The 23,452-nt window shown below is 49.3% G+C and overlaps 1 protein-coding gene across 9 annotated transcripts in view; it reads right to left on the bottom strand.

The window, feature by feature from the left end:
* The window catches only part of Gtf2i (general transcription factor IIi), a 93,815-nt gene extending 70,967 nt beyond the window's left edge, over positions 1 to 22,848 (bottom strand). For 4 of the 9 annotated variants that reach the window (XM_036172386.1, XM_036172392.1, XM_036172391.1 and 1 more), the window contains exon 1: positions 22,447 to 22,848. Coding sequence is in view for 4 of the 9 variants with exons in the window: in XM_036172384.1 (XP_036028277.1) it covers positions 22,203 to 22,218 (16 nt within the window). In the remaining 5 variants the exon portion in view is untranslated. Of the gene's footprint in view, positions 1 to 22,202; positions 22,221 to 22,446 lie in introns of those variants that run through there. The other 5 variants (XM_036172384.1, XM_036172390.1, XM_036172387.1 and 2 more) reach the window with 2 other exon arrangements.
* Positions 22,849 to 23,452: the final 604 nt, after the last annotated feature.

Here is a 23,452-nt window from a genome sequence, read left to right as displayed (position 1 = left end):
TAAAATTAAACCAAACACTCTAAAATTGATTTTCTATAAATAGTATGCAAATCATATGCCTGTTAACATTATCTTTCAACTTAAATAGATTCTATTTTAAGCAGCCATTCTTATCATAAGATGAACTTAAGGAAGGCTGACTGAAATAGTATGACTGCATTGCAAACTGCTGGGGATGCCCTCCAAAGGGTCCAGCGCTCCAGAGGGGCACGTACAGGGCTGGGAGTTCTGCAGGAGAGCTCCTGAGCATCCTCCCTTACTCCTAGAGGGAGACTGGAGTCTGGCCGTGCCTGCCTTGACACTCGACTGGGGTGGTGTCACCAGACACCAATTACTCACTGATACCCACCTAGGAGGAAGGCTTTGTACTGAAAACCAGAGCCCCTCCAGCCCCACCTCACATTTACCAACAACTGTGAGCATTCAGGCATTGACACTGGCCTGCTCTTGGGGACCTAGCAAGACACTTCAGCAGCAGCAGCCAAGACGTGATACTGTAGCTACCGTAGCCACCAAATTGAGCACTCTCCCTATGTGCAAGCACCATATCAAAAAGCAGGCCCTTCCCAGCCCTCTCTCCCTTTCCTTCTGCTCTCCCTCAGAGGCCGCTTCTGCACCTTCCCCCTCCCCCCCCCCATAAACCTCCCCGGAATAAACCTCCATGTGAGCTCTGTTGCACGGTGTGACTCTGTGGTGCTCCTTGCCTCCAATCCACCAAGGTCACCTTCCTCCATTAAACTACTACATTGGTGCCAAGGGTTGGTGTAAACACTTCCCCGGGTCCGCAGAGCATAAGGCATCTCTCTGGTATTCTTGGAGGCTACAGTCGACCCTTTTTGCCAACACTCACCTCTGGCCATTTCCCACGAGTGGAGCTTAAAATCTCGAGCACGGTTTCTCATCCTTTGGCCTTGTTTGCAAGCCCTGGTACCAGGCAACCACGTCTCACTTGGATTCAAAGCCCTTGGTTCTTGCGTGACACACTGAACAACTTATACCCACAATCCGATCCTCTCTGGATCCCTGGGGCACCAGGACTTTCGGGCTTTGGATTTTCTTCCTCTACCTCACTCATGGAAACTGTATTCTCCATCATACTTCCAAGCTCCCATCATGGGATGCCTTTTGGAAAACCTCAGACCTCTACACCTACTTCCTAACTTAAGGGCTTCTAAATTTATCCACCTTTGTAGTCAAATCTGGCCCCAGTACCCCTTAACTATTAATACGAGTGGCCGCTTACAGACACCGTAGATCCCGATATTATAATGGTACCTTTGCAACTTCTGCCAGCAATCAGGTGGATGGAAAGGAGGTACCCTGTGTCCAAGTCTTCCCTCTGTTCTGCCTGTGCCTCTACTCAGCTCCTAGTAGCTAGGAAGCCTGAAAGAGAGGAAGCCTCCAGTGCTCTTGACCCTGCTAATGAGCTCCCCCTTACTGATCTCCTCCCCCTCCAGCTCCTTCAATCTCCTCTTCCTCCTCAGTCCGTTCTAACCATCCCACACTGGCACCCACTTTCACTCCACCAGCAGCCTTTGGTCCCCATTCCTCACTCCCGCTCTGCTGTGGGACCCCCTCCCTCTCTCTCAGCCTAACCCGGCCACAGTCCCCCCTTTGTGGGGGGTAGCTGAGGTGAATGGCCTGGTTAAGATGCATGACTCTCAAATAGGAAAGTTAGTTTCCTCAGAGGCAGCAGCCTGCCTCTGCTGCCAAAGCAGTCACGTGACCACCCGGTGCCTTTCCCACCATCAGCTACCTGACACGTGCGCCCTTCAAAAATGCCCGCCAGGCACAGCTTGCTCTTTCTGCCTCTTTACCTCTCAGTCTCTAGTTCCCCCTCTGCCTCTTTGGTACCTTTGCAAGTCCAGGTACGAGCATCAAGTGGGTACCTTTCAGCCAGCCCTGCCAAGCTGTGCCACTAAACAAACACGCCACACACAACAACAGGGTTAGTGCAAGAGGTTTATTGGGGGAGGGGAGAATGGAAGAACAAAAGGGTGAAAGGCCCTGTCGGAGTCTGCACCCATAAGCCTCTCCAAATCATTCCAAATCAAACCAAACTAAGAAAAGGCCCCGCTTCAATGGGTGAAGTGCTCCCGGATGACTTTCCAGCACCCAGAGAGAGGATGGGAAGAGAGATGGAAAAACCACAAAACCACGTGTCTGTTTTCGGGGCTGTGGTTTAAATACCCTGTGGGAGTGGTCTTGAGCATCTCTGGGGCTTTCTGAGGGTCAGGGTCTGGGGAGAGAGGTGGGGGAGGGGAGTTGAGGTGGAGCGTCCACCAGAACAGTGGGGACTTGAGGGGCAGGCAGACAAGAGCAAGAGAAGCAACAAGTCTCAAATATTTGGGGTTGGTATGGACTTTAGTATGATAACAGAAACATAAGGTTAGATTTTTGCAAAATACTGTGTATGTGATTCAACTCTGGTTTAGAATATGCTCTACATGTCGGATAAAAATTTAAGGTTACAAAAGGTCTACTCAGATTAACAAAAGCTGACTTAGAGATTTAAACCTAAGTATTTATTTATGTCTTTGCCAAGTGTTCAACAGTAAGCTTCTAGAGAATTTAGGTAAGTGGCAACGTGTTTGATAAGATCTATATAATCTATAATGGAGTTTCTGGTCCCCAAGAGGGTCCCTTCCCAGAGGTGGGCAATTGGGCAGAGGCCCCATGGCTTGTCAAGGACAGTGCTGGCCTCTGGGCTCCCTCAGCCCCTGCTCACAGGCCCCTTTTCTCCTGTCCCCATTTGTCTTGGGGATCTTTCCCTGTCATTATTACTCGACTTCTCAGGAGACAGCCTTAGCAGTTTGGAACAAACCTGTTCCTATTTTTACCCACCGAAGGGCTATTTTGGTTCCTTTACTGAGCTCATTATCTATGATTAAGAAGTTTTATTTTGATATTTATTCTGACAGGAATGAAATGTAAAGTCCTAGTCTTATAAAAGGTACTAACTTACTGTAGACAGTTGAGGAACACAAGTTAATAAGCAGTCATCTTATAAATGATTAAGTTCTTTAATTGCAGTCATGCTAAATACTGTTATAATTACAGGGATAAACCTTACTTCGTCCCCTATATATGTTCTCAGAGTTAAGCTTAAAACAAGTAACTAGAAACAAGCTAAGTTTGTCTATGCAGACATACCTACTAGACATATAGTCCTCAAATACTTCAGAGATCTGAGAATATGGCATTTGAAATGTTTAATTTAAAAACAAAACAACAACAAAACACTTTTCATGGGCTGGAGAGATGGCTCAGTGGTTAAGAGCACCGACTGCTCTTCCAGAGGTCCTGAGTTCAATTCCCAGCAACCACATGGTGACTCACAGCCACTTGTAATGAGATCTAGTGCCCTCTTCTGGCCCGCAGGGACACATGCAGGCAGACTACTGTATACATAATAAATAAATAAATCTTTAAAAAAAAAAGCTTTTCGTGACAGAGAAACATGCCAGTTCCTGGCAGCACCCCTATCTCCTCCAAACAAGACAGATGGGCCCAGAACCTCCACCTAGAGCTTGCTTTAATGTCGCAATGCAGCCATGAAGGGAAAACTGCCTTTCACCCCACCTTCTGCCAAGACCCAGTCCAGACTGTGGAAAACAGGACACTGGAAAATCAACTGCCCTGCTTTGCCTAGACAAGGTAGGCTGGTCCCCCAAGTTCCTACTCCACAGGAAAGTCTGTCGGACCTTCTGGGCCTGGCAGCTGAAGACTGGGGCTGCCGTGAGACCTCTGCCTTCAACCACCATGGAGGACCTTGGGGCAGCGAAAGTAAGTGTCATTTCTAATAGACTGGGAAGCTGCTAACTTCCTGCTAACTCAGGTAAAATGTATCCCTCTCAGAACTCTGACGGTGTCTCGCCACTAGGCTACTTAGTAGCTCTGTCAGTTAAGAGCAGCAACCAAGGGCCTCTCTCCGCTGGAGCTACTACTAGGTCTAGACACAATTTACCTCATTGCCAGACTCAGAAAAGAGATAAACTCACAGAACAGATTTCAATGTAGCGTCTTACTATTCTGTTATTTAAAGGAACTCACTTTACAATGACTTCTCTCAGTAATCAACCACCTGAATCTCCTGGTCAATTAGATACAAAGAAGGTGTTTTAAGGTGTAAAGTTGATGTGAAGATATAAAAGCTTAAGATGTGAGGATCTAAGATGTTTTAGGGTCTAAGAAAGTGACTTCAGGTGTTATAAAGGTCTGAGGACGAAAAAGCTTAAGTGGTGACAAGAGGAAGTGATTTAAGGTATTTAAAGATGAAATGTTTCAGATTTCTTTCCCTTGCTATACTACTGTATATTAAGACTCCAGAAGTTCCTGGTCTTAACATTAACCGATGGAACTCTGATAAGCTATTAGTCTAGGTCTGGCAGAGTACCACTACTATTATCATAGACACAAGCTCAGATTTTAAATTCCCTTTGGTTGTCTTAAAAGTGCTTCTCACTGTGCTAAAAAACATCTGTCTAATCTATAGACAACCAGTCTTCTGGATAGAGGAAAGAGCATTAGTGCTTGGAACCAGAATCATTTTTGGTCCCCTATGACTCAAAGGCATGAGTAGACTGCCTTCTCTACAATGTGGAGTTCAGTACAGGTTACAAACAGTGGGAATGCCGATGTGCCTAAACCATCCTTTTGTAAACTCAAAAAATTCTTGTGAGCTCCAGGGAGTCTGACTTGGATCCGCCTCGAACAGGTCAGATACACTGTCAGATGCACTCCTGATAGGTACTGTCAATCAACAGCCTAAGTCCCCCACCTACTTTCTGAGGGTGGGACCTCCCCACCTTCCCCTGGTCTTGGGACTCCTCTCCCTTAATAACCAGGACTTAAGAAAAAAATTCCCCAACTAAACTTAACGAGTTATCTTCTGCTCTGCCAGCATCCTAACAGGTCCTCTCAACACCCGCATCCCGGATAGCTTCAAAGTGGCTAGCCCCAAGTGGTCCAACCTTACAGACGGCTTCGACTAGACCTGCGCTTGCCTAGCGCCAGACAGTCCCGTAGAGCCTGGACATCAGTGAAACAGCCAGCTATCCCAGGACTTGGCCAGCATCCCAGCTTTCTCAGGTTCCCCCAAAGATGCTGACACTCCCAGAGGGCAGGAAGCAGTCTAGAGAGTATTTTGCCCCCATTCCCACCTCACCAGCATCCCTTCCTATTTCCTCACCTTGTTATAATACACAAAAGGGAGGAATGTTAGCATTCAGGCATTTACACTGGCCTGCTCTTGGGGACTTAGCAGGTTATCAGCAGCAGTCAAGACTTGACACTGTAGCTACCACAGCAGCCACCAAGAAGGGCACTCTCCCTATGCACATGTGCTATATCCCCTTATAAAAGGCAAACCCTTCCCTCTGTGGAGGCCCACTGAGGCTTCCTAGTAAGACCTTATTCAAGGTCAGAAAGTCTGAGCTTGCTTTACACTCAGCAGGGCTGCATAAGGGGATGATTTGACCACAGGCGTGGTTACCAGGTATTTTGAAAGGTCTACACTTGGCTGTACACTGTGCTTTGATCTTGAAAGGGGGAGGTCTTTTGCCTTGCCCTTTGGCATTGTATAAAAACCCCTTTGGAATAGACCTCAAGACAACTTGGTATTGACCCAGGGCCCTCCCGAAGCTATCCTGTGTCTCTGTCTTTGTTGTCTCTGCCTATATTTCTATCTAATCCTTCCTCATTCCCCTCTCCTCCCCCCAAAAATCCTTCAACAGGTCAAAGCTGGACTCAACAGACTTCTACACACCTGTCTGTCTGTCTGTCTGTCTGTCTCTCTCTCTCTCTCTCTTTCCTTCTGTTCTCCCTCAGTGGCCACCTCTGCACCTCCCAATAAACCTTCCACGTGAGCTCTGTTGCATGGTGTGACTCTGTGGTACCCCTTGGCTCCAACCCACCAAGGTCGCTTTACACCACTAAACTATTATACTCAAAAAACAAGGCCCCCATGACGACTGGAGACAGAGTCAGGAGATGGAGCCCCAAGCCAGCAAACAGCACACAAGAAAGCCTGGCCTGCATTCTTTTCTCTTGGATAAACCTGTGTAAATATGGAATACAGAGGTGTCATAATTAGATAACCGTTTTTCCATAATCACAGATATTCACTTAAAATATCCCGTCATTATTTCAGAAAGCTCACATTTCTTCTAAAGCTCACTTCTTAAACTTCCCAGCAAGGAATAAATAAATGAATAATTAAATAAAGAAAGAAGATGTTCTCATTTTACACATGCAGGGCTCTGTCCAAGCCATGTGGCCCCAACTGGAATCAGAACAAAAAACTAGGCTGATGTTTTATCTACTGCTGGCTTCATTACTGGCTTGCCATAAACCTGCCCTAAAGTCACCTTGACGTGCTTTAAGAAACTGGAGAGCCTTTAATCCCAGCACTGGGGAGGCAAAGGCAGGCCGATTCCCGTGAGTGAGATCCAGGCCAGCCAGGGATAAATCGTGAGACCCTGTCTCAACAAGAAAAGGGAGACATGATCAAAATATATAATATGTGAAGGCAAGCAAGTATGAAATTCTCAAATGAAGATCACATTTATTTTTTGTCTAATCCAGACAAATGCCACCCCCATCAACAGCCCACAGGTGCCACCCACCCACCACCTGCTGCTAACTTCCTTTATTGGAGCTACTCAGGAGGGGGGTGACGGGCTCCTTGAAGGGAGAGTACTGTTGACTGTGGAGGCAGGAGTCCAGCTGGGCTTGAGGGCAGGGAAGACTTGTCAGGGGCTCTAGTACCTCACTGGCCCCATCTGTGTTGCCAAGAGGCCATTTCCTGAGCAGTCTTCCTGTGAGAACCATTGACAGAGCCCCTCACCTGGTGGTTGTCCATTCTCCCATCTCCCAGAAACCGCAGAGCCCAGGACTGTGCCCGGCTCTGTCTTCTATAAACAAAGGTGCTGGCCACCAACTCTGAGCTTTCATTAGCCCCAGAGGCATTAGAAAAGAGAAACTGATATAAGAACGCACAGGCACATCAGACCGGTCCGGGACGTCACCCGAGGGGCTGGCTCCCCAGGGTGTGTGCATCTCCCACACTCCTGAGGAGGTGGGTGTGGGGAGAAGACAGCCACCATCCATGGCAGAAAAGTCTGCAGTAGAGAAACAGCCCAGGAAGTGTCCTCCAGCGTGGGGGCCAGCAGCCACGTGCAGCTAGTCATATTGAGGCTAAGATGGAAGCAGATTAAAGGGTCACTTCCTCAGGACCACTAGGCACATCTCAAATGCAGAAGAGCCACGTGCACCTAGATACAGAGTGTTTTCATCATCACGCCAAGGCCCCTTGGAGGACTAAGAGACCAACACTATGGCCCGCACTCATCTCCATTCTCAGCCCCCAGAGGCACCCTGGGGCTAACAGAATGAGTCAGGCAAGGGTTAAACAGCAAGGACCCTCAGCCAGTGCGCAAGTCTCTCATCTCGGAGACAATGTTCTCTATAGGTTGGTGGCACGGAACACCTACAGAAAAAAAAAAAAAAAAAGGAAACGGACAGGTCGTCTGAGAAGAGACCACAAACACAGCTCCAAGTCATGTGTTGGTGGTCAAGAGCCTACAGGGCTGGGGATGGCGCTGGGAGCTACCGAGGGGTGCTGACCTTGTCCCAGGGGTTAGTGGGTCTCCACATTCTCAAAGAGCAGTCAGCAGCTCGGTAAAAGTACCGTGACCTTTCAACCTCAACAGACTTTCAAGATTCTATGTCTTGAGAGAGAGAGAGAGAGAGAGAGAGAGAGAGAGAGACTGACTCTGTACCTGTTGGGGTGCCTGGAGAGTCGCCCCTGAAGATGGAGTTACTGGCAGTCATGAGCCACCCAGTAAGGTTCTCTCCAAGAGCAACCAGCCCTCTTAACCACTGAGCAACATCTCCGGCTCTGTAGACCAGGCTGGCCTCGAACTCACAGAGATCCATCCGCCTGCCTCTGCCTCCCGAGGGCTGGGATTAAAGGCGTGTGCCACCACCACCGCCCAGCCTAAGTTCCTTCCTAAAGCATTTTCACTTTATACCCTGTGCCCATCGTGAAGACGATGGTGTCCAATGCCTGGTGCTGGCTACACTATCTGTATAAACTGCCAATCGTTCCCAACCCTTGTTCTTCTTTTGATTCTGGAAATGGTTATGATGATGTTAACACCTTCGGTATTTAGTTCTGGGTTTTGTTTTTACATTCATTTGTTTAGTGTAGGTAGGGGTAGGAATGTGCCACCATGGATATATCGAGGTCAGAGGTCAGACAGTAGGAATCTGGTCTCTGCTTCCACCACGTGGATCCTAGGGATCCAATTCAAATTACCAAGCTCGGTGGTAAGTGCCTTTACCTGCTGAGCCATCTTGCTGGCCTAATTCTGAGTGTTTTTATTTTATCCTTTTATTTATTTGTGAGAGTCTTACCTGTATGTATGCATGTATGTGCACCATGGTATGCCTGGTACCTGTGGTAACCAGATCCCCTGAAGCTATAGGTATAGTCGGTTGTGAGCTCCCATGTGGGTGCTGGGAATCAAACTTGGGTCCTCTAGACCAGGAACCAGTACTCTTAACCACTGAGCCATCTCTCCAGCCCATACAATCTGAGTTTTTTAATGCAGCATTACTTTTGTCTGAAACAATTTATATCTATTGAAAACAGTCACTTACGATGTTCTTTGCTTATTCCTGTGTCTCAGATAGTCCCTCTGCCTGACATCAATCTTTCAGAATTGCCTTCCAATGACAAACTCCCCTTTTGTTTGCTGAAAGTTCTTTCTTCTGATGGGGCATTTTCACTGCCCTGGAAACTCCATCTAACGGTTGTTTCCGTTCTGCACACTCAAGCCCTTTCATGTTTAGAGTCATCACATTTTGTCCTGAAAAGTCATCGACAGCGTCCTTCAAAGATAATCCCCGTGCACGTAACCTCCCCATATCTCTTGGCTCTCCATGGCGTCGCCATGTCTCTAGTGCAGATTTCTTTTCACTCCATGTTTGTTACTCACAGGGCTTAACAATGGGCTCTAGTGTCTGGCTGGGGGAAACTCAGCTACCACCTCTTCAGACTGCCATTCTCCTTCTCCCATGAAGCCTCAGCCTGAGCCGGGCATCGTGGCTCATACCTTTAACCGCACCTTCAGGAGGCAGAGGCCAGCCAGGGCCACCAAGTGAGAGCCTGTCTCAAAACAAAAAGGCAGCCCAACTTCACTGCACATTAGTGAATACCTTCATCCCAAGGTCTCTCACCATCTTACCATTGCTCATTCTCTTTTTTTTGAGCTGAGGCTCGAACCCAGGACCTTGCACTTGCTAGGTGAGCGCTCTACCACTGAGCTAAATCCCCAACCCACTCATTCTTTCCTCTGTGCTGAACTACACTTCTTCTAACTTACCCTCCATTTCACTATTTCTTTGTCACATTTATGGTCTCCTATTCCCTAAAAATGTGTTATATTTGTTCAAACCTAAAAGAATATTCACAAGTCTCTGCTAACTAAAAGACCTCTAGTCTAGGCAGAGTTGTTTGTTATCGCTAGTGGTTCTTGCTCGTATTTCCTATACTTACATATTTGTTTATTTAATTTTATCTTTATGTGCTGATACCTTAATTTTGTAAAGCTATTTATAATCTGAAGTCAGAAGGAAGCCGCTTCCTCCCGGAATCACCACAGCTGACGTCTCTGGACCACCCACAAACAAGGGTCCTCATCACCCTGTCCATCTGGATCTCACCTGAAGCATCTTCCTGTCTGACCAACGAGTTCGATGCATGTGCTGATTTCTGAACTTCTTACCCCAAAGTGCTCTCTTTCCAAACAGAGCATGGAAGGCTCCCAGTCCTCCTACTGGACTGAACTCTAGTTCCCTTGAATGTGTGTCTTGTGTGGAGAAGGGCTGTAAGTGCACTCTGCCAAGCTGCGCCCCCCTCTTCCTCTTCTCTCCAAATGCCTCTGGGTAGTAACATTTCTTAGGGTTTTTGTTTTTGGGATTTTTTTATGTTTTTATCATGTGTATGAGTGTTTTACCTGTATGTATTTATATGCACCACATACATGCCTGGTGTCCACAGAGGTCAGAAGAGGACATCAGATCCCCCTAGAACTGGAGTTACAGATGACTGAACCACCATGGAGGTGATAGGAATTGAAAGTTGTTTATCTGCAAGAGCAGACAAAGAGCTCTTAACCACTGAGACATCTCTCCAGCCCACTTAGGTGTTTTGTTTTTGTTTTTGTTTGTTGTTGTTGTTGTTTTTTAAGATTTATAATTTCAGAGCATTCTCAGTTAAAATGTTTTCAGTAAGAATGACTAGTGCCTTAAATATTCTTTGTTGGACATATCCTTCCCCACCTTCTCTTTTTCAAGACAGGATTTCTGTGTACCCTGGCTGCCCTAGAACTTATTCTGTAGACCAGGCTAACTCAGAGATCTTCCTGTCTCTGCCTCCCTGCTGGGATTAAAGGTATGTGGGACTATTATTATTTTATGTGTATGAATGTTTTGCCTGTATGTATGTTTGTGTATCTCATGTACCCACAGAGGTCAGAAAAGAGTATCAGATACCCCAGGACTGGAGTTAGTTGTTAGCCAAAATGTGGGTACTGGGATCTTTTAGAAAAGCAAGTGTTCTTAACCACTGAGCCAACTCTCTAGCCCTGCTATAAATATATTTATTGTCTAAATAACAGTATGATTTATTAGGCAGATCTTAGATTGTGAGGTTACAAATTCCCAATTCAGGCCAACTCAAGTATAAAAGCAGTTTTATTAAATTTAGTTAATATCTCAAGGTTGCATGGATTCCATGTACAGCTAGGCTCAAGAACACAAAATATACTGTCTGTCTTCTCCATTCCCACCCAAAGCACAAGCAAGAGCCTCAGGCCCAGTGCTTCTACTATGACCCCAAGACAAAAAACAATGTTAGTCAGGAGCCTAGGCTGGACCAACTTCAGTGGCTAGCCACAACAGGATAACCCAGGACCAGCTGTGATCAGCACCAGCCTACTGCAAACTGAACGTTCTCACAAAGCAAAGGCAGCAGTAGTGTCATGGGAAAGAGATAGAAAAGCAGGCTAGGTACCAGGAGACTTCCTCCTCCTCCTCCTCCTCCTCCTCCTCCTGCTCCTCCTCCTCCTCATCATCACCACCACCACCATCACCAACACCATCAGGGACAGGACAAAACCCTGCAGATCCTGGTTTGTCCCTGCTCAGACACACCTCAGACAAAGTCTCACTGTGAACTAGGCACATTGAGACTGACGGCAATGGCAATTATCGAAATGCACTGTGAGGACAGCAAGTGGGGTCATCCCTAGGTACTCACCCTTACCACTGTCATGGAAACAAAGACAGGGCCAACTTCCGCCACTGTGTGCAAAACAGAGCCAATGTCTGGGCTGCTGCCACCTCTGCAGTGGCTTTGGGGTTCTATAGTCCCAACTTGTTGCAGAATCTGGGCAGCCAGTCCTTACTGGGGTGACAGGCACCTGACCTGCTGTCACAGCTGTGCACCCGGGTGCAGGGTGTGTCCTCCACCCACAGGCTCAGTGCCTTCCTTCTCCATCTGCACCAGGCACCTGCCTCACACTGTGGCCATGACATTAGCGGTTTATAGAGCCACAAACATGGTGTTGATTTCCCTCTCCTTCACCAATTAAACTGTCACATGCAAGATCTGCTCCCACTGCGGTCAGGACTTTCACCTTCTCACTTAACAGAGGCCCCCAGAAGCTCCTCGAACACATCCAGGCAGTCAGTACACTCGTTGTACTTGTAGTTAGGAGTACTTGTGGTACTCGGCCATTGCTAAAGCACACGGAAATCATGTGAACCCAAGGGACCAGGATGTGAGGTCAGGGCAGCTGAGCAAGCACTGGACACAGGAAGGAGCCCCATGCAGCCTATTGGAGCCCACATCCTGCTCTTCCAGGCCCAGCATCCTGGGAACTACCAGTCTGTAGTGGTGAGGGTCACATGCGGCAGTGCCCCCAACTGCCCCCTCTTCTGTCCCTTTAGTCTCCTGCCTCGGGTTCTGCATTAGCCCTTCTCTTTCTTATTCCCTTGGTACTCCCCCGCTATGACTTCTCGGTGCTATGCCTCTCTCTCCCAGCCCCAGGTGGCTAATGTCTAACAGATGAGGTGCCTCCTCTCAGCTCTGAAAACAGACACCGTCCATTCTCTCGGAGCTTCTTCTGTTTCCTGGTGGAGATGAGTATCGGGGATCAGGTTCATCTGTGTCCTCAGAGTTCTGATCTGGTGCACCTCAAAACAAGCCAGTAATGAATCCCATGTCAATTTGTCCTGACTATATTTTTGCTTTTATCATGGGCCAAAGGAAGAGAGCTTGTAAAGATCTACACATTATTATCACCATTCTGACAAAAAGAGATGGGGAGTGGAGGGCTGGCTCATGGTTAAGAGTAAGAGCACTAGCCGGCTGGTGGTGGCGCACACCTTTAATCCCAGCACTCGGGAGGCAGAACCAGGCAGATCTCTGTGAGTTCGAGGCCAGCCTGGTCTACAGAGCGAGATCCAGGACAGGCTCCAAAACTACACGGAGAAACCCTGTCTCGAAAACAAAACAACAAAAGTAAGAGCACTTAGACCCAAGGTGCTGGCACACACCTCCAATCCCAGAACTCAGGAGGATGAGGCTGGCAGATTTCTGACTAAGGCCAGCCTGATCTACATATCCATTTCCAGGATAGCCAGGGCTACATAGAAAGACCCTGTCTCAAACATACACACACACACACACACACACACACACACACACACACACACACGCACGCACATACATACACACACACACACACACACACACACACACACACAAAACTCCAAATTTTATCAACTCATTTAAGTTGCTAAACTCACAACAAAATTAAAAGGCTAAAAGAGACAAGAAAAATCCTGAATAATTTTAACTACCACTTAATTATAAGGAAAAAACTAAAATAAGATCTTCAACTTCAAGCAATTTTTCTTTTCTTGGTTTCAGGTCCCCTGGAGCTGGAGTTACAGACAGTTGTGAGCTGCCATGTGGGTGCTGGGGTTCTAGGTCCTCTGGAAAAGCAGCCAGTGCTCTTAACCACTGAGCCATTTCTTCAGCTCTGAAACTTATATTTATAAAAGATACGGGCGGGGGTGGCGCACGCCTTTAATCCCAGCACTCGGGAGGCAGAGCCAGGCGGATCTCTGTGAGTTCGAGGCCAGCCTGGTCTACAGAGTGAGATCCAGGACAGGCACAAAGCTACACAGAGAAACCTTGTCTCGAAAAGAAAAACAAAAAAAGGATAAAATGGTCAGTACTCCAAAAAGTAAATCTCCATCTTCTAAAACGTCACTCACTTTGTTCTAAAATGATGCCTACGACACAAAGAAAGACTAACAGCCAAGTCTGCTGCTGTCCTAACAAGTTCAGGCATGCTGCAGTGTGCTGGGCTCTCAACAGTGAAATACTCTATTCCAGCAGCACCCCAGGCTGCCGAGCCTTCCTCCCTGTAATATCAAGGGTGTGTGCTGACACCCCTTGTTCTGTCTACAGTTACCAGGCACTGACTCAAAAGCACCTGCTCTTCATGACCCCAAACGTCAACAAACACTCAGTGCAGTTTAGAAACACACTTCCATTTAATCTATGTTTACTTAGTAATTTTTATTTAAAATGTGTTTTCAAATTTCGAGTTTAGATATGTTTAAGGTAGTTTATTGATGCTGTTGATTTATCTTGGAATCTTGATGTTTATTATAAAAGGCTGACATTCACTTGATACAATTTGTAAACACACTTTCGGCTGTAACCTAAGAACAGCAGCGGGGATATGGTGTGGCTCAGTGACATAGGATTTAGGTCAGTGCTGAAGCCCATCCCCAACACCCTAGAAGGAAAAGCAGAGGGGGTTAGACTGCGGGCTTGGACAGCCATGTCCTTGTCCCCAAGTGCCATCTCTTCACCAAGTGAAACAGAGGAACCTCCATCTTAACCAAGTAAGAAAGGCAAAACTGACCGGCTCCAGACACGGAGACAGACGCCTCCCAACATAACGCAAAGAAAACACATCACTAAGCCCAGCCCTCAACGCTTCACCCAGGTCAAACCATGAGGAAGGAAGAAACGGACAAATCCAAGTTGACACAGATCTTGTAAAATGACTCCTATGGTCTTCAAGGAGTCAAGGGTTGGAGATGTAGGTCAGTCAAGAAAGCTTTAAGAGAGTCCCATGAACTGAGTGTGGTAGTATATGCCTGAGATACAGCTCTTGAGAGATAAAGGATCAAAAATTCCTCAACTATGTATGAAGTTCCATCCACTGGACTGCATGCGATCCTGTCTTGGAAAATAAAGGGGAGGGGAGGGGGTACCTACAGAACTCCGAAGCCAGAATTCGGTAGGCACAGTGGTAACTGGGGGTGCTAAAGCCAGCACGAGAGAGACTGCAGCCCTGGCTGGGCTAGGCTGCTGAAACCCAGAACCCACCCAATGCCCCTTTTAATGGGGTGAGCGTGGCAGGGGAACTAAGATGAAGTCTCATTGGATAGTCAGGGCTGGCCTGGAAGTCGCCATGTAGACCAAGCTAGAACTCAGTTTCAGAAGTACTGGGATGAGATGAAAGGTATGCACCACTCCACCCAGCAGGTCCCATCTTTAATAAAAAGTGGAATTGTGGGGTTGGGGATTTAGCTCAGTGGTAGAGCGTTTGCCTAGCAAACACAAGGCCCTGGGTTTGGTCCTCATCTCCAAAAAAAAAAAAAAAAAAAAAATAAGTGAAATTGTATGAACGCCAAGTTATTTAAAATACACTCGTGATTTTTTATCAGTAAAGGTTTGATTTGTGTACCAATTTTAAATCTATACATGTCTCACATAAAAATTCTCAGGCAGCAGAGTGTGAAGAGTAGAAAAATTAAGTAGCTCTGCTTTAAAGGCCAGGGTGACATGAGAGGTGTGGTGGCAAACATCTGTAATCCCAGCACTTGGAAGGTGAGGCCAGAGACAGGGGGTTCAAGACCATCCTCAGCTATAGCAAGTTTGACTGGAATCAGGGCTACATGAGAGACCTTGTCTCAAAAATAAAGAGAGAAAAGAAGAAAATCAATACCCTCCCCACCCCACCCCAGCTTGCACACCCAGGCACACAAGCACAGGTGTGGAGCCAGTGGTCAATTTCCCATTTGTTTTTTTTGTTTGTTTGTTCTGTTTTGTTTTTCTTTTTTTTGGAACCCAGGGCCTTGTGCTTGCTAGGCAAGCACTCTACCACTGAGCTAAATACCCAACCCTTCCCATTGTTCCTAAGGTGCCCAATCTCCACTGGCCTGGAACTTTACAGATTAGACTGGCTAGCCAGGGAGCCCCAGGGATTCACCCGCTCTATTTCCTAGCACTGGGACTTTAAGCACACACCACCTGCAAATCTTTTTAACACAGGTTCCAGGATCCAGCTGGGGCCCTGAGCTCAAACTTTACCATCTTCTCAAGCCCACACAGTCCAGCATCCTGATGAGGAGTCTGCTTTGTCAACACACAAACAATGTGTTCTCTGACCTTACACTACACATTAAAGTCACCTGTGTTTGAAGATCTGCATCCGGGTGGACTTTTTGTAGCCTAGGAAACAGCAATAGCCTATGTATGCACCCCTACCCTGAATGGCTGTTCTGAGAATGTGGCTAAGTACTTCATACCTAAACCCAACAAATTAAAAGTGGCTCAGTTCTCAGCCAGCTGCTTTAATTACCCCTGCACTAAATAAAATAACCTATTTTCTGATGAAGCATAATAACCAGGACAGCATCAGAATGAATCAATGCTTTGACACACCAAAGGTTTGCTCACCTTATTCCAAATGCCTATTTTTAAAAACACAGAAACCAGGGACTTGCTTTGCCTAAGATCTAGAGATGTGGCTCAGTGGGAGAGCCCTGCCTGGTACACAGCCTGGGCTCAATCCCCAGCACCACAACAAAATAAAATAAAATAAAATGTAGGGGCTGAGAGATGACTCCGCAGTTAAGTACACTTTCTGCTCTTCAGAAGGACCAGAGTTGGGGTCGCAGCACCCATATAGTTTGGAGCTTTGTGTACTTTTTTAAAGTGTAATATTCCTTCTGCACCGATCTTCGATCACGGTACACCTCTTCTGTTCCTAAACAACACAGCCTTTTCCAAAGTTTTATTTTGTGAGTTAGCAGTCATTTCAGCTTTTCCATGACTAGTGGTATATTTGTGCACGGTGATATATTTATTTCTATTTCTTTTGCTTTTTTAGTATATTTTATTTTTTACACTTGACATGTATCTTACATAGTTTCTTAAAGCACATAGCTAAATTTCTCGTTTTTTAAGATTTATTTTTATGCTGGGCAGTAGTGGCGTACACCTTTGATCCGGACACTTGGGAGGCAGAGGCAGGCAGGTCTCTTTAAGTTCAAGGCCAGCCTGATCCACACAGAATGAGTTCCAGGACAGCCAAGGCTATGACACAGAGAAACAGTGTCTAGAAGAGGGGGGTGATTTATTTTTATTTGTGAGTAAATGTATGTCTGTGGTGTGTATGCATGTGATTCAGGTGCCTGAGAGGCCAGAAGAGGGTATCAGACACCCCAGAGCTGGAGTTACAGGCTGTGAGCTGCCCAGCATGGGTGCTAGGAACAGAAGCAGGTTCTCTGGAAGAAAAGCAAGTGCTCTTCACTGCTGAGACATCTCTCCAGCCCCACACTGGTATTTTGTAAACACTGACTTTAGATGTTTATATGTATACTCAGCCACCACAAAAATTTCTCTGCTATGAATGCACTCTGCAAAATCATATATTCAGTAAACGTGGAGGCTAAAGTTGAGCTGTACCTTAGTGCTACTGCATCCTTCTGAGTATGTGACGGATGTCTGTCATCGTGGAGAAGCAGAGGTTTTCCTCTAGAGCTCCACCTGTTTCCAGAGTCGTTCACTGAACCTGGAATTCATGGCTCAGCTAGGGTGGGGATGCTGCTGTTCTTACCTCCCCAGCAGGAGGATCACAGACTATCACTGCTGCAGCTGACTTTCCTATGTGGGTGCTGAAGAGCAAGCCCCAGTCTGTATGCTTGCCTGGCAAGCACCTTAACAACTTTTTTCTATGAATATGATTTGTTAAATGTGCGGCTGAATCTAAGCTAATTTTATGTACTTGTATGAATACTCTACAAATAAACTGTCAAGTGAGAAAATGTGGAACCAACGAAAGATTGCACTGGAGAATCTGGGGCTAGGAGTCAGGTTGACATTCAGAGAGGGAGCCTCTGCCCTGGCTCAGCCTATGTGAGGATCCAGATGAACATTTGGAAAATGCAGCCTGGGGCTGCTTCTCCACGAAGGAGCCAACAATTCCTCCATGGCTCTTCTATGCTAGGAAGAGATTTACCCAGATCTATGCAAATTCTTCCCAAAGAAAACATTCAAACAAACAGCTGGGCATGGTGGTGCACATCTTTAGTCCCAGTACTCGGGAGGCAGAGGTAGGTGGATCTCTGAGTTCGAGGCCAGTCTGGTCTACAAGAGTTCCAGAACAGCCAGGGCTACAAAGAAACCTTGTCCCAAGGAGGGGAAAAAGAAATGCATGAAGTTAATGTGTTTTATGTGCGTGGCTCCCCTGCCCTTTATGTGATCATAAGGTATATGCTGCCATCCTCCTAAGTCAAAAAATATAAATGAGATAATGTAATTTTAAGTTTCAGAAAATCTAAGACCACGCCCAGGATACAGCTTAGTAATAGAGTCCTTGCTCAGCATGTCCAAGCCTAGGCAATGCAAAAAATCAAGTCTACGACCAAGACAAGGCATTTATTTCACTGGATCTGAGTTCCAGGCCAGTCAAGGCTACACAGAGAGATGCTATCTCAAAAAGGGGGAGGGGGAGTAAATAAGGCTGGTGTGAAGAGCTCCAGTAGCTTTTTTACATCTACCAGTGATGGGGGCTGGGGTGTGGCTAGCAGAAGAGCTGAGGCCCTCAATCAATCCTTAGTACCACCAAAAACGTAAGGAAGTATTGACTCTCGAGGATACAAAGTCTGAATAAACCAATGCTTTAAAAGACCAAGTAGCAGATGCAGCTTAGTGGTAAAGCAGGCCTCCAGCACTACACATGCTTTTGGGCTGTTTGTGGGTGTTTAAGTGTGTGTGTATGTGTGTGTTTGCCCTATCTATAATAGGCAGAAGTATACCGAGTCCTATATTCTTGAGGGACCGAGGGAGTATGGTAAAACTCTCAGCCTTCCTACACAGCCGTGCCCTACTCAGCCATTCTATTGTCGTTTGGTTTGGTTTGGTTTTGAGACAGGATCTCCTTGGCTTTCTTGGAACTTGATATGTAGACCAGGCTGGCCTCCGGAGAGCCGGGCTGGGACTCAAGGGGTGAGCTGCCACACCCAGCCTACATTGTTTTTAATCAGGTCACAACCAAGAAAACCCTGCAAGCCCTCCAGTGATGGCTAGCTGGGCCGAATAGTCTCACCTGCCCACTGGCCCAAGCGGCAATGAGCAGAGCAGACCGGCAGTGCATGAACAGGCTGCGGGCTGTGGGAACAAAGCACTGGCGAGGTCCCTGGACAGGAGGGAAACCACAGAGGACAGGCTGGGGACGAACCAATCCCAGAGTCACCTCTGCATGTCCCACCAGCTCAACTGCCACAGTCCGGCCTGCAACCCACCCTTACACTCGGTGGGGAGTGTGGGGTGCTTCTTCCGGCACACCTGGGAGAAGACAGGGTAATAAATGTCAATGAGAACTGCCCGGGCTTTGTTCCCCTGCACTGGGAGTGGAAGGGGGGGGAACTGTGCCATGACTAAAATAATAACTCAGAGTGGAATAACCGTCAGTGTTTTTTAGACTTCAAATTTAACTCAGCACTTGAACCCACAGGCACCTTTCAAACTGGAGCTGAGTTTTGTAATTACGGTTCACTTTTCTAAAGAATTCTCAACCAGGGCTGGGGAGATGACTCAGTGGTTAAGGGCACTGGCTGCTCTTCCAGAGGTCCCTGGTTTAATTCTCAGGACCCACATGGAAGCTAACAACTGTCTGTAACTCCAAGATCTGACACCCTCACACAGACATACATGCAGGCAAAACACCAACGCACATAAAATACATTATTAAAAAAATAATAACAACTCTTGGCCGGGCGGTGGTGGCGCATGCCTTTAGTCCTAGCACTCGGGAGGCAGAGGCAGGCAGATCTCCGTGAGTATGAGGCCAGCCTGGGCTACAGAGTGTTCCAGGAAAGGCAGAGAAACCCTGTCTCAGACCCCCCCCCCCCCACCCAAAAAAAAAAAAAACTCTCAGTCTTCCAATCATCCTAGAGCAAACAGTTCCATTTATTTTTATTTGGATCCTGTTTTTGAACAAGTAGTAGTGGTATGTGGTTATCATCTAAGCACTCAGAATCCTGAGACAGGAGGATTGCCACTTACATGCCTACCTGGGCTCCACACAATCCAGACATGGTCAAGGCCCCAACCCAGACCTGCAGAACCCCAGCCTCTGGAATGACCTCACCAGTCCTCCACAGAAGCAGAGATGGGTCAGAGAACCAGAGCCTCGCAGATGAAGTCACCAGGCCCCGGCTTACAGAGAGCAAGTACCTAACTTCTCCATAGCTGGCCTTGTCTCCGTGGAATTTCATGAAGGGTTTAAGGAGCACTCCTGCAGCTGGAAACATACTCAAATACAGCTTCGGAGCATTATAACCCTGGCACCTGGCAGAGGACATGGGGACTGGACAAGGACCTAACCAGGGTTTGCCACCTAACGAGCAAATAAATAGACACTCCTACTGCAACTTTGATATGCCGTGTTTTGTTGATATCCAGGGGAAACTTGCCCTTTCCTGAATAGAAGGGGGGGGACAAGAGGGGGAGGGGTTGGAATGAAAGGTGGGAGGGGAAACTGGAGCCAGGATGTAAAAGAAATATATAAATAAATAAAATAAAAAGAGCAAAGGGGCAAAGGCAGAACCTAACCCTCTCCCCAAGGTCCATCATCCCAGCGATTCAAGCAGCTGAGACAGAATGATTGCCAAGTTTAAAAATAGCCTGGGCTACAGAGGGAGTTCAAAGCCAACCTGGGCAACTTAGTGAAACTCTTTATTTCAAAAAGTAAAACGGGGTGGGGGGAGGGGAGGGGAGAGACGAGCCAGTCTAGAATCCTCAAGGAGCTGAGAGCTTTGCTCGGTAGCAGAGTGCTTGCCCAAGGCACGAACTAGGTCTCCCAAAATGGTAACCATGGGAATCATGCCCCTGCCCAAGGATGACCCGAAGAACAGAGAACACGGTCTATATCTTCACAGGGTGGAAGAGAAAACAACTCGTGACCCCCACAACATAAAAGGCCTTACAGAAATGACTGCAGTTAAGTGAGAAAGTTTTCCGTGCCTCCAGGGTGTGAGGGCAAGATCCCGGGACTCGGGCAACAAAGGAGCCCGAGGCAAGAGACTCAAAAAAAAAAAAAAAAAAAAAAAAATGCTGTAGGAAATAGCAGCCATTCCACATCCGAAACCAAGGCTTGTGGGTACCGTACCTGCACCCTCTTATTCGCAAACTACTTTCCCCTTTGCCCTGGAAAGGCCCGGAGACAACCAGGCAGTGTGAGCCGGTCACTGCACCTCGCCTCACCTCCTGTTCCCAAACACAGCCGGCGCTCCACCAGCACCATCTCAGATCTGCACTCTCAGCAGCCAAGGAGCACAAAGCCGCGAGGCGGGGGGAGGGGGCGGATATACTAACCAGCAAAACTTGTGCGCTAGAACTGTGATCCCAAAACTTACAAGGTGCAGACGCGAGGATCGAAAGCTCAAGGCAAGCCTCGGCTACAATGCGAGTTCCATGCTAGCCTGAGCTACATACAAAATACCTTACTTAAACATTAAAAACAAAAACAAAAACAAAGAAGCAAACTTGGGCAGGACGTGGTTGCACTGGCACCCGGGGAGGTCGAAGCAGGCGAATCTCTCTCGGGAGTTCCAGACCAGCCAGAGCTACGTGCTGAGGTTTCCCGCACCCAGCCCCCCAAAATGCAAAAACACGGAGGTGCAGAAGTAAACTTTCCCCCCACCCCATCCCTTCTCTTAACCCCGCGGTCTGGGTGCTTGCCCGAGCCAAACTGATTATTTCCATAGCCTCAAGGCTAAAGTCTTCCTTCCGGTCATTGTGTTTATTTCCATCTCCTCCTCTCCCCCTACCCCCACTCCTACCCCACCCCCCCAAAAAAAGTCCTGGCCCCGCGGGATCCGCAAGCCAACAGCTCGGGACAAAGCCCACGGCTGGGCTCCACCTGGGAGCAGGGCGGAGCACCGGCCGGTCCAGGGCGGGCGCTGGCTCCGGAGCCTGGTAGCTCCGGCTCCCCCCCCCCTGCCAGGGCCCCCGCCGCAGTTACCAGGGCACCGATGCCCCGCCCCCGCCGTGCCCGCCAGCCAATCGCGCGCGGTCTGCTGCCCTGGGAGCCGGGAGCCCCAGATACACACACACGCGCGCGCACGCACACACACACACACACACACACACACACACAACGCGTATACACACATACACAACACATATACACCCCGAACCCGAGCGCGCGACCCCACGGGGCTCAGGATGGGGAGGGGGGGGGGGGGAACCCTTGGCACCGCGCCCCCTAGGGCGCGCGCCCCCGGAAAGCCGACTCGGCCAATCAGAGCGAAGGAGACAGGCTGCGCGACCCCGCGGGGTCCGCTCGCACGCTCGCTCGCTCACGCGCGCGATTGCAGGCGGGGGGGGGGGTGGGGGCGGCGCGCGCGAGACCACCCCTCCCGAGCAAACCCCCACACACACACACCTTCCCTCCCCCCCACACCCCCGACCACCACCACCACCACGCACGCACACACGCACGCACACACGCACGCACGCACACGAGCTTAGGTTTAGACTATGACAACGCACGCGCAAAACGCCGCGAGCCCCCCCAACCCACCCACACCCACACCCCCACGCACCACGGGTGCGCGCGTGCAACTGTCGTGTGTGTGTCTCTCTCTCTCCCCCCCCACGCCCCGCAACCTCGGCCGCCCCCTCCCTCTCCCCCTCCCCCAGAGCCGCGGAGCCCCCCCCCCCCAAAGTCGAGTGGACTTTGGGGGTGGGGTGGGGGAGGACGATCGGGGGTGCGGGGAGGGAAGAGAGGGTCACGGCGCGTCCGTTTCCTCACCCCGAAGTTGTCCCATCCGCCGTCACTCCCAACGAGCCAAAGCGACCCCCCCCACACAACTCTCACACCCGGGTCGGGGCCCACGAACCCCCCACGGGGGTGGGGGTGAGGGTGAGGGGGGGACGGACGGACGGAAAAGTGTCGAAGAAAGACGCCCCTGCTCGCCACGGCACCCCGAGGCGGAGGAGGCGAGGGGGGCACACGAGGGAACGGGGGGGACCCTTCTAAGGCGACAGGGACTCACCCGAAGTGCAGCCGGGGAGGGTCGGGGAGGGGGGATGCGGACAGCAAGCGGGTGCAGGCCGGAGGGGCCTCGGCTGTAGGCGAGCTGGCGAACGGGGTGGAGGTGAGAGGCCGAGGGGGGCCCCGTGCGTCTCGGCCGTGCTCCTGTCACCGCCGCATGGCCGCCCCCGGCGGGGCCTCACTCCTCGCTCGGATCGCCGCACGCGGGTGGGTGGGTTGGGGGGGTGTGGGGGAAACAGGGACGAAGCCCGGGGGTAACCGCGGCAGGCGGGCGGCGAGCGCGTGCAGGGAAGCGGGCGGGGGGGGGCCGCCGGTGCCCCCTTTTCTCTGCTCTCCGAGCTTCTCTCTCACCCTCCTCCTCCTCCTCCTCTCCCCCCCCCTTTTTTTTTGGCTTTTTTTTTTTTTTTTTTTTTTTTTTTTTTGTTCCTCGAAGGTGCCGCTGCGCGTGCGCGCGAGCAGCACCGCCCACCGGGAGTTGTAGTCCTCGACTGGCGCTCACCTACGCGACGGGTGGGTGCCCCGAACTATAACTCCCAGACAGCCTTGCGCGATGAACCCAGATTCTCTCCCCATCGCCCCCCTCTAGGCCGAGCCGAAGCGCCGCGGCGCCCGGCCCTCTCCGGCTAGGACTGTCAATGGAGGAGTGCGGGTGGTGGGAGCGAGAACATGGCTGCACCTGGGGCCTGCGCGGCCGTCCGGATGGGGGAGGGGAGTGGGGTGGAAAGAAACGGAGATCTAGATCGCGGTGCCCTCCCCACCTTGCTTCTGCTCCCGGCCACAACTTCCAGTTAAATAACTCTTCGCAACCTACATTCCCTTGCACATAGCAAAGTTGGAGGACGTTGCAAAGACCAGGGGAGCCCCGGGGCTGGCCTGTCCCCTGTTTTGCAGAGGGAAGTCCCCCAGCTCCGGTACACAAAGAACTCAATGTTTTCAAAGCTGGCTTTAGAAGCAACCAGAGCGGACTTGCCCTAACTTGGGACAGGCAACGGATGGAAGGGGGGTGG

Source organism: Onychomys torridus, chromosome 22 (assembly GCF_903995425.1).
Source record: "Onychomys torridus chromosome 22, mOncTor1.1, whole genome shotgun sequence".
NCBI lineage: Eukaryota > Metazoa > Chordata > Mammalia > Rodentia > Cricetidae > Onychomys > Onychomys torridus.
The sequence above is the reverse complement of the archived record's forward strand: the minus strand, read 5'-3'. Positions and strand labels throughout refer to the sequence as shown.